Source organism: Colletotrichum paranaense, assembly GCF_030867605.1.
Source record: "Colletotrichum paranaense strain IMI 384185 chromosome Unknown Scaffold_1.1, whole genome shotgun sequence".
NCBI lineage: Eukaryota > Fungi > Ascomycota > Sordariomycetes > Glomerellales > Glomerellaceae > Colletotrichum > Colletotrichum paranaense.
The window spans coordinates 678268-691639 of record NW_026848959.1 but is presented as its reverse complement, the minus strand read 5'-3'; the positions used below and the strand labels follow the sequence as shown (position 1 = coordinate 691639).

General features: G+C 52.8%; 6 protein-coding genes across 6 annotated transcripts; 4 read left to right on the top strand and 2 right to left on the bottom strand.

Annotated features, from left to right (window-relative positions):
* Nucleotides 1-709: 709 nt before the first annotated feature.
* Nucleotides 710-1816, top strand: CPAR01_00226 (uncharacterized protein; the record flags this gene model as incomplete). The annotated part of the gene is made up of 1 exon (XM_060484519.1): nucleotides 710-1816. The coding sequence occupies one exon, from the start codon at nucleotides 710-712 to the stop codon at nucleotides 1814-1816; it is 1107 nt and encodes a 368-aa protein (XP_060355376.1).
* Nucleotides 1817-2198: 382 nt separating this feature from the next.
* On the bottom strand, nucleotides 2199-3293 carry CPAR01_00225 (uncharacterized protein; the record flags this gene model as incomplete). Its single annotated transcript, XM_060484518.1, has 1 exon — nucleotides 2199-3293. The coding sequence occupies one exon, from the start codon at nucleotides 3291-3293 to the stop codon at nucleotides 2199-2201; it is 1095 nt and encodes a 364-aa protein (XP_060355375.1).
* Nucleotides 3294-4347: 1054 nt separating this feature from the next.
* On the top strand, nucleotides 4348-5257 carry CPAR01_00224 (HpcH/HpaI aldolase/citrate lyase family protein; the record flags this gene model as incomplete). Its single annotated transcript, XM_060484517.1, has 3 exons — nucleotides 4348-4602; nucleotides 4655-4707; nucleotides 4759-5257. 3 exons carry the CDS (start codon nucleotides 4348-4350, stop codon nucleotides 5255-5257), a joined length of 807 nt encoding a protein of 268 aa, XP_060355374.1.
* A 315-nt stretch (nucleotides 5258-5572) lies between these two features.
* CPAR01_00223 (uncharacterized protein) lies at nucleotides 5573-6127 on the bottom strand (the record flags this gene model as incomplete). The annotated part of the gene is made up of 3 exons (XM_060484516.1): nucleotides 5573-5654; nucleotides 5716-5998; nucleotides 6064-6127. 3 exons carry the CDS (start codon nucleotides 6125-6127, stop codon nucleotides 5573-5575), a joined length of 429 nt encoding a protein of 142 aa, XP_060355373.1.
* Nucleotides 6128-7311: 1184 nt separating this feature from the next.
* On the top strand, nucleotides 7312-10446 carry CPAR01_00222 (uncharacterized protein; the record flags this gene model as incomplete). The annotated part of the gene is made up of 1 exon (XM_060484515.1): nucleotides 7312-10446. The coding sequence occupies one exon, from the start codon at nucleotides 7312-7314 to the stop codon at nucleotides 10444-10446; it is 3135 nt and encodes a 1044-aa protein (XP_060355372.1).
* A 959-nt stretch (nucleotides 10447-11405) lies between these two features.
* On the top strand, nucleotides 11406-13125 carry CPAR01_00221 (GMC oxidoreductase; the record flags this gene model as incomplete). Its single annotated transcript, XM_060484514.1, has 2 exons — nucleotides 11406-12041; nucleotides 12103-13125. 2 exons carry the CDS (start codon nucleotides 11406-11408, stop codon nucleotides 13123-13125), a joined length of 1659 nt encoding a protein of 552 aa, XP_060355371.1.
* Nucleotides 13126-13372: the final 247 nt, after the last annotated feature.

Genomic DNA, 13372 nt, shown 5'->3' with positions numbered 1-13372 from the left:
CTCACCGCCGGAGTGGAGATGTTACAATGTCATGTTCGTGAGGCCTCGCGATCCAAACTTTTGATTTTAGGCAGTCGCACACGGGCTCGGAAAATCAAAAGCAGAACAATCGTACCTTCTATAGTGGGCTTCTTCGTCTTCCACCGAAAGGAGCTGTAGAGAGACCTGATTCTCCCCCAGATGCCTCAGATATCTCACATTTGAATGTCACATGACCCACTGTCAACTCACCCTCGCCGTCCTGCACCTTTCACTTCACTCAACCCTCTCACCGTCGCACTAAATTCTCATCAAAACCCATAGACCATTGCGCTATTTTGACTGGTCTCGTCATCTTTTCAAAGGGTCTCTTGCAGCGCTTTTCTTACCAAAGGTTTTTCATCCTTACCCTCCTCAATTTCTCATTAGCTGCTCCTTCTTGCCCCTTCGTCACTTTACACAACTACGGCTTTCCGCGCTTCTTCTCAGATCGCTTGACGGGATAGGTACCAACCTTCCATTGTTCCTCTGCGATCACTGTCAAATGTCTTTCTTTCTAACACCAAGTCTCTCTGACAGCATTGCTTTTTCACTATTCCTTCGGGGACACAAATTTCACAACACCCAGGCAACCTCATCGCACCGCGAGACTCACTCTCCCGCAGAGCTTTACTCCAACACAAATAAGTTGACCTTCTCATCGCAGTGAAGTATGAACAGTTGGCCCGAGATGGCGAAAGAATCAGTCATTCCGATTCTTTCCTCGCCCGAGGACGAAGCCGCGGTCATTCCGTCGTCTCGCAAGTTGAGCGCGAGATATGCGGCCGAGAACTCTCCTTCCGTCGAGAGAAAAAAGAGAAAGAGGTCAATGAAAAGGAATCAAACCCCAGAGTCCCCGAAGCCTTCTAAGAAAACGAAACTCAATATTCACCCATCGGGCTGGCGCAAAAACCGAAAGCAGGACAGCCAGAAGCTGATGACTCCATCGCCGCTCGCCTCCTTCCCTCGACCTCACAAGCCAAATCACCCGTTCACGAAGACCTCGACAATTCAATCTGAGCGTCACGCTGTTGAGCCCGAAGTTGAGGAGCCCTCGAAGTCTCCCATACAGGACACAGAAGACGGAGAGCCGGTTGCGACTATCGAGACTGGTGCCACCGTCGATGCTGGTAGCACCGACTCGGATGACATGCCCATAGCTAGCAGGTCGTACAAAAGAAGCCCATTCGTCGGCCAGACCTGCGAAGTCCTCGAACAGCTCATCGAAGATAGAGCCAGTCCCGACCTCGGCACACAGCCTACCCAGAGACTCGAACCTTCCAGCTATGTGCCTGGAAAAGAGACACTCGCGGATGATGATAATTGCTACATCTCCAAGGCCGCCTTCAACCTCCTCACAGCTCGCCATATGACTCTACAGCACATGGTCAAGACGTTCATCGACTCAGTGAATGAACTAGAGACCACAAGCAAGGGCGACAGGGACATTCGCGACGGAATCCTAGCCGAGGCCAAGTCTCTTCAAATGGGCATCAAGGCAGCCTCCAATGCTGCATTCGAGCTTCCGTATGCCAATCGAACTGGCGCCGCTGCCCGAGCAGCTGCGGGCAAGACCCTTGCAGCCACCGAGAAGTTCAACAAGAAGAAGAGGATTCGCGCTGAAGCCAAGGCTGCTGCCGCGGCGCAGCAGGCTGCTACAGAGGAGGCTAGGATCGCAGAGGTGGTGAACAACGATAGCTCTGGCGTTCAAGACAATCTGGAGGATGAGGAGGAAGTGGACAATCCTGAGGAGCAGGCAGCTAGCACTGATGGAGAACCAATGGATGAGACGGAGTGAATGGGCTAGCGAGCACAAAGCTTTGAGATTTCGTGCACACTGCTCCCCGGATATTTTCAAGTGACACATGGCATACGAGGTTCATCAAGGTGGCCTGGTTTTGGAGCGACCATTCCCGAAAAGCTGATCAAACGCAGCGGGTCGTGCTATCCAGGATATGGGGTTCAGGATGTGTACTCTAGCCAGAAATGTGACTTTGACGATTACGAAACGCCTACTTCCATAGTATAAGTGACTTCTCTCATCCGACAGGCAATCCATGGGCAAAGCCGCTTGCAAGTGACAATCCCAACTCTGTCTCCCAAGGCGCCCTCAACGCGGGATCTCCATGTCAATCACGCCGATGACCTGAGAGAGCCAAACATCTGCGAAATAATTCACTTCAACCACTATTGACCATGACCACAGAATCTTCTATCGCTCTGTTCAGTTTATCCCTCGGGAACCCTGGCCCTTTCATGAGACACACCGCACACCTCGACAAATTAGCAATCAGCAGCGTGATATTCAACTGCACCGTAAACGTCTTCTTCGACCTTCTCTGCAACGTCTGCGGGAAACAATCCACAAAACTCCAACTCTCCGACGCCAAAGACCGTTTCTTTCCCGCGTCCGAAGTCAACTTCAAAGGCCCACTCATCCTCAGCTCCAGCGTCTCCTTATCCACCACCCGAGCACCAAGCGCAATAAGCTGCCTCTCAACACCAGCAACGCTCAGGAACCGCGTCTGCCGAGCATCCGCTAGCGCCGTCTTCTCAAAGAGGTCGAGGTTCTCCGGCGACAGGTCCTCGGAGCTGAATTCGTCGCCGTACCAGCGCCCTCCCATGGGTAATTCTGCGGCTTGCTGAAGTTCATGTTGGCCTGGTCCGACGAGCCACCTCATTTTCGTGATGATATCGTCCCTGTTACGGTATCTTAGTGTTGAGCTGAAGATGCGCGGTTCTTCTCCGTGAGGGAGAGGTGAGTCGAGGGATTTGCTGAGGATGAGGTAGCCTAGCGTGAAGCAGGTGTGTGTGAGGCGGAAGCTGAAGGAGTCTGGGCTGAGAGTGGTTGTTGAGCCGCAGTGGAAGGTTCCTAGGGATGGGGGTAGTGAGGTCGAGGTTGGGCGGCAGGCTAAGGATGTTAGATGGGATAGGATTTGGTCGTCTGGTGTCAGGGTCGGAGGATCTGGTGCCGGAGGGTTTGCCTGCGGAGAAGACGCCACGTGGGATGTGTTATCTATAGCACAAGGATTCTCCTCTTCTATGCCCGTACCAGCATGATCTTTGGGGTCGAGACTTTGTATCGAAGTTCGCTTCGCTTCTCTAAGCTTCCTCTTCCTCCTCTTCGGAAGCTCATCCTCCAACGCCACAGCATCGTCAGCCAAGGCCAACACGTGCGCCACCATCTCCTGGATACGCGTCAAGACCCCTACTTCCTGCTTCAGCGCCTCAATGTCCAGCATCCAGTCGACGAGCTCAACGACCGCGGAGCTCATCTTGGCGACGGTAGTTTCTAGATGCTGCAGACGGGTTGCCTGGATCTCTTCCGCAGCTTGCTTGCGTTTGCGAAAGACTTTTTGGGCCTCGCGGTTGCGCTCTCGGCGGGTCTAAGTTGGACATTATATTAGCTAGACGGCACGTGTGACACAATTATATCCGGGGCTGTTGACGACTTGCCTGAAGTGCCTGGTCGGGAGAAGGCGACCGCGAAACATGATCGCTCGATTGCTCGCTTGGCAGTGCTTCGGGAGACATGGGTATGGCGCCAATGTTGGACTGAGCGAAAACTCGCGTTTGAGGTTGGTAATGAGTGAAAATGATGTAATTGGGACCGCCTTATCGATGTTGAAACTCTTGCATGAGATAAATGAATCCGATAGTCTAGATTTGGGGTTTTTGGAGTGAGTGCTCTTGTGAGATGACAACAAAGGGATCCACGAAAGTCTCTCCGACTCCTTCGGTAGCGGCTTTATGACATAAAACTTCCCGGCGCCTGTCAGATTTTAGTCTAGCCGTAAGCCACCATAGTGTCTCGGAAGTCGCACTAGCTTGGTCCAACCACCTTTCCACGGAGCTAGGACTCTGGGAGTTCGACGAGACAGCCGTATGGAAATAACTATGTGAGCCGCAACAGCTGCATATGCAGATCCCTCAAGATCCTTATTTCGGATAGTACCTCGGTGCCTCGGCTCACCTAAAGAACCCAAAGTAGCGATGGTGAGGTGTTGTACGAGATTCTTCCTGCCCGGCGTCTCAACGGACATCTCCAAGACCGAAATCTTCTTTGACTGAGTGCTCAGACCAGGAACATTATCGGTCGGTAACTCGACCAGGAAATCCGGAACCTGCTTTGATGGTCTCACGTAAACTTCTTCGCGCGCACTGGTGTTGGAGATTTGAAGGGCGTGGGATGTTGATGGAGGATATTTAGTAGAACAGGTTATAAGAGGTCACAATGAAGACGAGTATTTGAGACCTATCGAATCTAAATCATCCAGAATTTTCACCAAGCATCATTCCGAGAAACGGTAAAAACTTCGAATTTCCACCATGGTTACCTCCGGAGACGAATATAAGAGTACCTCTTCACAAGGCATGGCTGCCTATGCTGCTCCTTCGCTTTTCCAGCCTCACAAAGCCCGTCAAGCCATCCGAGACGCCCACGCAAAGAAGATTCCGCCACTGCTTTGTTACTACGCAGGGTTGAGCTCCATCCCCATTACCCGGTACTTGGCCCCTATGGGCTTCGATGCCGTATGGATTGATTGGGAGCATACCCCATGCAACACGGAAACCATGACGACGGTACTCAAAGAATCACTGCATTAATCTCGAAGAGTTTTTTGACGCCGCGTAGATGGTTCACGAGGCTTCATTCATGAGCCAAGGCCGCACTATTCCATTCGTTCGGTATGTCTGTCGTACGTCTTCTCACACTTTCATGCTGATACAACTGCGCAGCCTCCCCGGCCACGATCACGCTACCATTGGGTATGCTCTCGATGCCGGCGCCAGCATCGTCATCCCTCAAGTCGAGACAGTTGAACAAGCAGAACATGCCATTGCCGCCGCTAAGTTCGGCACTGCGCAGAACGGCACGCGATCCTTACCGCCTTTCCGTCTTGTGCCCGGTCTTACCGATACTCCGTATGACCACCGCGACCTGCACAAGTGTCTCAATGATCAGGCCGCCATTATGATTCAGATCGAGTCAGCCCAAGCTGTCAAGAACCTCGATGAGATTCTGACGGCTTGCGGTTCAGATATCGACATCGTCTGGTTTGGCACTCTTGATGCCCGAGTCAGCATGAACCTCGAGGCCAAGATGGGAGGGATTGGAGCTTCTGAACCTGAATGGGTCAAGGTGTCGAAGCTATTCTTTGATACCATTGACAAGCACGATAAGCCTTTGCGGGCTTTGCGTTTGGCGGGCCTCCTTATGGGAGTCCAGAGGTCCTGAAGAAGGCTGCGGATCGGATGAGTCTAATCATGGTCTCGGCCGACGTGGTTCACTTGGGTGCCATGGCACAGGACCTGCAACAGGCGAGGGAACTGATTGGAACGACGAGATAGTTCCATCTTGCGAAAGTGGCTCGGGCAGACGTCGCATAGAGTTGCAGGTTTCACGAATAAGAGAGAACATGCTTGGAGTGAAGGGAAGTAGTTTTGAATAGTTGATCATGGTGGTATTAATGCATGCGCTAGTCCTGCTGCTGTCTTATGCCTCATTTTCGTCATTTGCCGAGCTCAGCTCCTTCAATCCAACATCTACTGTTTAGCAGTTCGCAACGACATCTTGACCAGCCTTTACAGACTTATCAAGTCCCGCTTGCGCATCAGCTACGGCTTGGTCGCTCCTATACAGGTTGTTAGCCATTGCAATCCTCGATTTGCACACGATGAGACAAGGATACGCACGCATCACCCCCAGAAAGAGCGGTACCCGCTGCAGCCAGTCCAGCTGCTACCTCATCACGGCTAGCCGCGGGCGGTGCAGCGCCGCTGACGATGGACTTTGCAATTTGTGCGATGCCGCCTCGTGCTTGTTGGAGACCAGCATTGGCAGCGTCCTGGACTGTTGTATCGGTGATTTGGGAGACAGCGTCCTCGGTATTGCCAAGGGCGCCTAAGATCTGGAGTCTTGCGACGTTGCACGAGAGGCTGCCGAGGTTTCCAAGCAATTGGCGTCTTTCGATGCTTCCTAAAGGCGGTCATCTAATTAGACAAAGATGGGATGACTGTGGTTGTCGAGAAGATTATACTTACTTGCGCTAGCGAGAGTGGCGCTGGTGGCCATCAGGAAAGTAACGAGGATTTGTTGGGCGTACATTTTGTGTGGATTGGGTTGAATCAAATGGGTATCTTGAGAAGAACTGTGAAAGGAAAATGGGCGCAAAGACTTGAGATAAGCTTAAATAAAGATGACACCAGGTCTAAAGAAGAAAAGTTGTTGTATCGGATGGCAGTTTCGCTGTTGATGAGTTGAAACTATGTGACATGAACTGACAGCGACACGACAGGTGCCATCTTATAGTTGAGCTGACAGAAGCGCTGCATCTGCCATCGTGTGGCCTGAGATGATGCGATGACCGCCTTGGAAGGCCTGAAAAGATGGCTGAGCACCTGTGTTACCTGGGCATGACCGGTTTCGAAGATCGAACGAAGTTTCAAAACATGGGAATGAAGCGACGCTGCGAGCTCCTCGGATGAACCCCTGTTCTCCTTGGCTAGGGTCACTGGTGCTTTGGGTGGGGATGACAGGGAGAAAGAACTCCAAAATCCCACGGTTGGAAACCCTCGCCATTGCAATTCGTCGAGGGGAGTATTTGAACCTCCTTGAAGATCAAACTGCGCGGCGGGGTGATATGCAGCAAGAAGAAAATTGCGATTGGCTGCTCAGCCGCTCGTCAGGGGATATGATCTCCGGATCCGACACTCTTCCATGGGCAGCGAAACTGAATTTCACATCATAAATCTGAATGTTAAGGCCCACGACGTCGCTTCGGTATCCCACGTCTTGTAATAGCATTCGCTTCTTAGCGCGTTTTACCTAGTCTTAAAGACCACCTCTTAAGCTTAATACTGATCTTTGGGGCGTTGAAGAGTCTCCCCCATTTTAAGACAGGGCTCTTGTGGACACTCGTCATTCGACTTAGGCTTCTGTAGCACTGCTAGAGTTCTAGTCGACAAATTGTCATTGACTCTTAGTCGCATTTCAATTAGCACAGTTGTGTTGAACAGTGACTCCGATAGCCTTTTGCAATGAGATCTAGGCATCCCATGTATCCTCCAAATACTTCGCGGCTGTTGATAAATGACGCACCTAAGATGTTCTCAATGCTGGACTGAAGATCTAGCTTAGCTGCAGGGAGCCGGACCAATCATGTCTCTCTACCAAGATAACAAATCATCTTCTTCTCGTTTGACTTGAGTTCAGCTGACGATCGGCGCCTCAACCTTGGCATCCTACCTACACCTTTTCGACGCTCGCCTCCGCCAGGCAGCCGATTCGAGATGTGGCTTATTGACACCGATAGCCTCAAACTCGTCGAAGTGCAGGGCGACCCCCAGGAGGAGTATGCGATCCTGTCTCACACCTGGGGCAGCGACGAAGTCACGTTCCGAAGCTTCCAAGCGCTCGGCTTGGCCTCGGACACGGCACCCGGTCCGGGGTCGGGCTCCGCGGATGCGGCCGACCAGATCCGCTCCACCAACGGCTTCCGCAAGATACGAGATGCAGCCAATCTGGCCAAGAGCCATCGCCACCGCTACCTCTGGGCCGACACCTGCTGCATCGACAAGACTAGCAGCGCCGAGTTGTCGGAGTCCATCAACTCCATGTACCGTTGGTACGAAAAGGCATCCATCTGTTACGCGTTCCTCTCCGACGTGGAGCCAGTTTCCGCGCAGAGCCCGTTTGCCAAGGATTCGAGTTTCCAGAATAGTCGGTGGTTTACCCGAGGATGGACGTTGCAGGAGCTCATTGCGCCAAAGACTGTTGAGTTCTACGCCGGGGACTGGTCTTATATCAACACAAAGCAGTCGAGAAATGTCTTTTGCCAGCTGCTTGCCAGGATTACTGGCATTGACGAGCAGGTGCTCTCTGGTACATCATTCCTCAGCGACATCAGTGTCGCGAATAAGATGCGATGGGCAGGGCATCGACAGACGACGCGACCGGAAGACAAAGCATACTGCCTGATAGGATTGTTCAAGGTAAACATGCCCTTGCTCTACGGTGAAGGTGACCGCGCTTTCACGCGTCTGCAAGAAGAGATCCTCAAAGAGAGCGATGACCAGTCCTTGTTTCTTTGGGGGATGCCAGAGGACGTTCAACCCTCGGATGACCTCTTCGGCCTGCTTGCAAGTTCACCAAGCTCATTCTCAAGGGTCGACTTTGACCATGTGCGACCTCTACCTCCTTCAGAATCCCAGGATAGTGCGCCAACCAGTGTCACTAATCAAGGGCTCCGAACGAATATCCTCCTCATCCCCCGACAGCCGGATGGAGATGAGTACTACGCTCTTTTGGATTGCATAGTCTCCAAGGCCGACTCTGCCAGCGAGGAGATGAGCCCTTGCATCATTCTACAACGACTTTGGAGTGACCAGTTCGCGAGAGTTGCCTCTGAAGAGGGCTCTGTCATCTTGTTTCCTTTGGATCATTTCGATGACGCTGAGGGGACGTACGAGAACATCTACGTAAAGGAAAACCCATTCTACGCTCTCCCTGAACTCAGTGTGAAAACAAAGCTTCGGCCCAACTCAAAGGATGCTGTTTCACATCTTGCCTTCACCATTCATGAAGCATATCCGCCGGAAAGATGGGACACCACATTATCCGTGATACGAACTAAAGAGCCGCACTCGAACCGCGCGATGGTCGTTTTGCGCTTCATGTCACTTGAGCAAAGCCAGCGATCAGTCGTAGATGTTGCCATTGGGCTCCGTCGGGTCAGGAGACGGTGGGAAGTGTGCTACGAGAAGCATCCTTACACTGGCAACAGTCTCGAGTCCGTCTACTTGGAGTTTTCCGAAATTGCTACTACTTCAGATGGCCCTGCATCGTACCAAAACTCAAAAGGCTTGGGTTTCATCACCATCGACGCCAAAGAGTCTCAAAGAAGAGGCCGTCGATTTATTCAGCTGGAAGTTTCCGGTACTTCTGAACTTCTCTTTGCACCAAGTGACGAGGATGTTCTGTCAAGTACGCCTAGGCGAACTCCAGAGCCGCAAGAGCCTGTCGTACTGTTTGACGAGGTCGGCGCAGTTACGCGTTGCTGTTGCTATCAAGATAGGTTCACCCTTATGCTGGCACCGACACTTCCCATACCCGAGGGAGTGAGGACAAAGACGGCAGTCAACATTGCCATTCGATTTGGAAATGAACTCCACGCCGTCAAGATTGAGCAAAGTAAGCCATACGCCGATTTGATTCGGGCCGTTCGAGCGCGAAGTGATAGGGATGTCCAGTCTCTTGCAAGGCAACGAAGAGGTCTTCTTGAGCTGCGGACAGAAGAGTTTGACGACTTCAGAGCCATTCACTGGGCCGCAACTCTTGGTTCGCTATCCATGCTCAAGACGTTGTTGAAGCTAGGTGCGAATACCATGAGTCAAACCAGAAGCGGCTTTATGGCTGTTCATCTTGCTGTACTCAATGGACACTTCAACCTCGCTGCATATCTTCTGGAAGAAGAGAGAGAGTCAAATCTAAAGAAAAGACCCGACATTCTGCAGGGTATTACAACCGAGGTCTTGCAAGCTGAAGCCGAGATCGCGTTTTACTCTGGAACCGACCCCGACATTCTGCACAAGTTCACGACAAAAAGACTCGAGACCATTCTCCATCTCTTCTCTGCATATGCGCCTGCCGGACTGGCAAATCACAGGATACGGAAGATTATTGATTTGATCAAAGAGGACTTCCTCGGCTCGCACTCGTTCCCACACATCAACGACCTAGGCGAGCTTCCGCTACATCGGGCGGCAGCCGCCGGCAACATGCAGGCGGTAGACGCACTAACCAAGATGATGGGCACAACTAAACACATCGACGCCAGAGATAATGCCGGACGATCAGTTCTCTTCCACGCAGCCTGCGGTGGCAGCAAAGAAGTCATCCGTGGCCTGGCCGACTTGGGTGCCTCGATAGACGTTGGAGATGACTACGGCCGCAGCCCGTTACATGCCGCCGTCATGGCCGATCAACCATCAGCCGCCAACGCGCTTCTCAAGTTGGGGGCGAAAGCGGACAACGTCACCCATGCACTCGGTTTGACCCCCTTGCATTTCGCATGTCTTTATGGGTCTATCGGCTGCACTTACGAGCTCTTGAAGAGCGACGGGTCTGGACCGGCGGACTTGAACCGATGGTCGAGCGGCGAGTATGCCTTTTTCCAACCGATCCATCTAGCTGTTGCCAATGATTATGTTGAGATTGTGACTCGGCTTGTGATGCTAGGATGCGACTTAGAAGGCCGCTGCAACGGTTATCTGAAGCTTGGGAAAACCGATGGTCCCGACGGCCGAATAGGCAGATTGGTGAGATTAGAATCACCATTGACGGCTCTTGATCTGGCCGTTGTTCTTGGTAAGAAGGATATGCTGCCAGAGCTACAGCAAACCAACGCAGCTCGACGGTACGAATAGACACGAGACCTCGGAGTTCTCAGGGTTGAAGGAAGGACTAGCCGACCCGCGAGATCTTCTCGGACTTCGCGTACATAGTAGCAGCATAGAAGCTTAATTTCGAATGTATCTGGCCGCAAAGAGCGACTCAGAGACGAACTCACCAGTGGGTAAACCTTTATCCCAAAGTCCCTTGAATAATCCTTCCTACCTTATATGAGCAAGGTTTTCTGATCGTAGCAATAAAGGAGCAAAAGTGCCCGGCGCAGCCGCTCATAGCCTCAATCAAAAAATCTGAACACGATTTCTCATTGGCTGTTAAGATCATGACCAAGCGGTTTGACATGGCCGTGGTGCGCTTCGGATGGTGCGTGACATCACGCTTGCTGAAGAAGAGACCCTTCAACCAACGACACCGCAAGACTACTGCGTGGACTCCGTTTCGCCCAGACTTTTCTCCACATAGTCCGCTTCGAGCTGCCCTGCCACCGCCGTCATGCTCGCTTTCCAAGAAGCTCGCTTACCACTGCTGTTGCTGCTTGAGGGAGACAAGTCCGGCTTGGCGGGAGGAATTTGAGTTCGTCAAAACATGCGGTATGAGGTATTTTACTAAAGAAAAACAGAAATTTTACACGATCTGCTTTGTCAGTTGCCCAATGCAATGGAGCCTCTCGTGTTGCGCCTCCGCTGCCCAGTATGCTTATATTGCAAGACCCATCATATTGCAACCATCTTTCCCACATCTAGTTAGCTCTACCCAGTTTTGCGGAGTGCTATCCCTCCAGTACCGAAATTTGATAGTTGGACAAGTTTAGACGAGGATTATCAATCGCATCTTATCAATCTCATCGCTCGAATCATGTAAGTAGTTAATAGATCTGTCCTGCTGCCCGACGTCGTATGGCTTCCGGTCCTCAGACTCTTGATTGAGTGTCCTGTCCTTGTCTCTTTGAACATCATCCCTCTCTCTTTTACCCACAATGAAGTTCATCACCTTGAGCTCGGCGCTTCTTGCGCTGAGCGAGACGGCAGCAGCCCGCCTGAGCCTCCGGAGCAACACCACGACTACCCGCAACACAACCTACGACTACATCGTCGCAGGCGGTGGCACCGCGGGTATCGTGGCCGCCGAGCGCCTCGCCAACTCGGGTCGCAGCGTCCTCCTCATCGAGCGCGGCGGCACCTCCTTCTACATGACCGGCAACAACAAGACCATGCCGTGGAACAACACCGTCACCATGTACGATGTCCCCGGTATGGCTGACTTCACTGGTGCATCGCCGGACCTGCAGTACTGCAGAGATCTTGCCATTGCTGCGGGATGCCTGCTCGGTGGCTCCACCATGCTCAACGCACTCATGTACATCAAGCCTCGCTCGGCTGACTTTGCGACATGGCCCGAGGAGTGGCACTGGGAGAACGGTGTTTCGGAAGCCGCGGAGGAGTTCTACAAGCGTCTCCCTGGATCTATCCTGGCGTCTGAGGATGGCAAGCGTTACGACGACGGCGCCTTTGAGGTGATGTCCAAGTTCTTGGATGCTCACGGCTGGAGCGAGCAAGATGCTCTGAACGACCCTGAGTCTAAGGAGCTCATGTACTCGCACCCTGCATGGTCGGTAGGTTACACCATCTCCAACCTATTCCTGCTTATGAACAAAACTGACGGATCCCTTCCAGATCGCTCACGGTCTGCGCGACAGCCCCGTCCGCGCGATCCTACCCGACGCCGAAGCCCTTCCTAACTTCACCCTGGAACTCCACTCTATGGTTCTCCGTGCCACTCGCGACGGCAGCCTCATCACCGGTGTTGAGGTCGAGCACGACGGTGGAGCCCGCGAGATCATTAAGCTTAGCAAGGGTGGATCTCTCGTCCTTGCCGCTGGCTCCCACTCTACCCCTCGTGTCCTCTTCAACTCCGGCATCGGCCCCGCCAAGCAGATCGAAATCGTCGCCTCCGGCACTACCAACATCCAGCTGCCGCCCAAGGAGCAGTGGATCGACCTCCCCGTCGGCGAAAACCTCAAGGATCACGGCATCGCCACCGTCACCTTCACCACCAAGGAGGAGCTTATCGCGCTCCCCAAGACTGCGTGGACTGACCCTGACCAGGAGACTGTCGACCTCTTTGCTCAGGGCAGCGGTCTTATGGCCCAAGCCGGTCAGCGTCTCAACTTCTGGACTAGCGTCAACACCACCGATGGCGCTACCCGCCACGTTCAGGGTACTGTTCGCGCAGACAGCAACAACACCATTGGTGTCAAGGTCTACCTGACCCACGGCACCACCTCCACCGGTACCGTCGAGATCACCCCCAGCGGAGCGACCAACATGACCAAGAACCCCCTCATGCACACCGAAGGCGACAAGGAGGCTCTTACTACCTTCGTTGACCAGCTTCTCCAGTGGGCTCGTGAGCCCAACAGTATTCTTACCGTTCCCGAGAACGCCACCGCAGAGGCCCTCGTGGCTGCTATCGGCGGTGGCAGCCATTACCTTGGCACCACTCAGATGGGCACTGCCAATGATGGCAAGAGCGTTGTTGACCCTAACACTAAGGTCTGGGGCACTGATAACCTCTTCGTTGTGGATGCTAGCATGCATCCCGAGGTCCCCACTGGCAACACACAGGCACCCATCATGGTGGCTGCCGCCTATGCTGCCAAGAGGATCTTGGACCTGGGCCTCGGCCTCGGGTGCTAGATGTGCTCATAGTCACTGAATAAGGTGGCGACTGAGGTTGAGTCTGGGATATGATACCTATATGTAAGAATAAACAACACATGGATAGCCAATGTTTCTAAAAGTCAATGTTTATCCGGTAAACTAAGCTCTTCCTCGCCGTGCTCACGTCCCTCAAATGCATGGGCAACACGTCATCGTCTTATTGTCGAGACGGTTTCTGCCATCGTATATCAGATGCGAAAGCTTTCATCGGGTTGTCATCAAC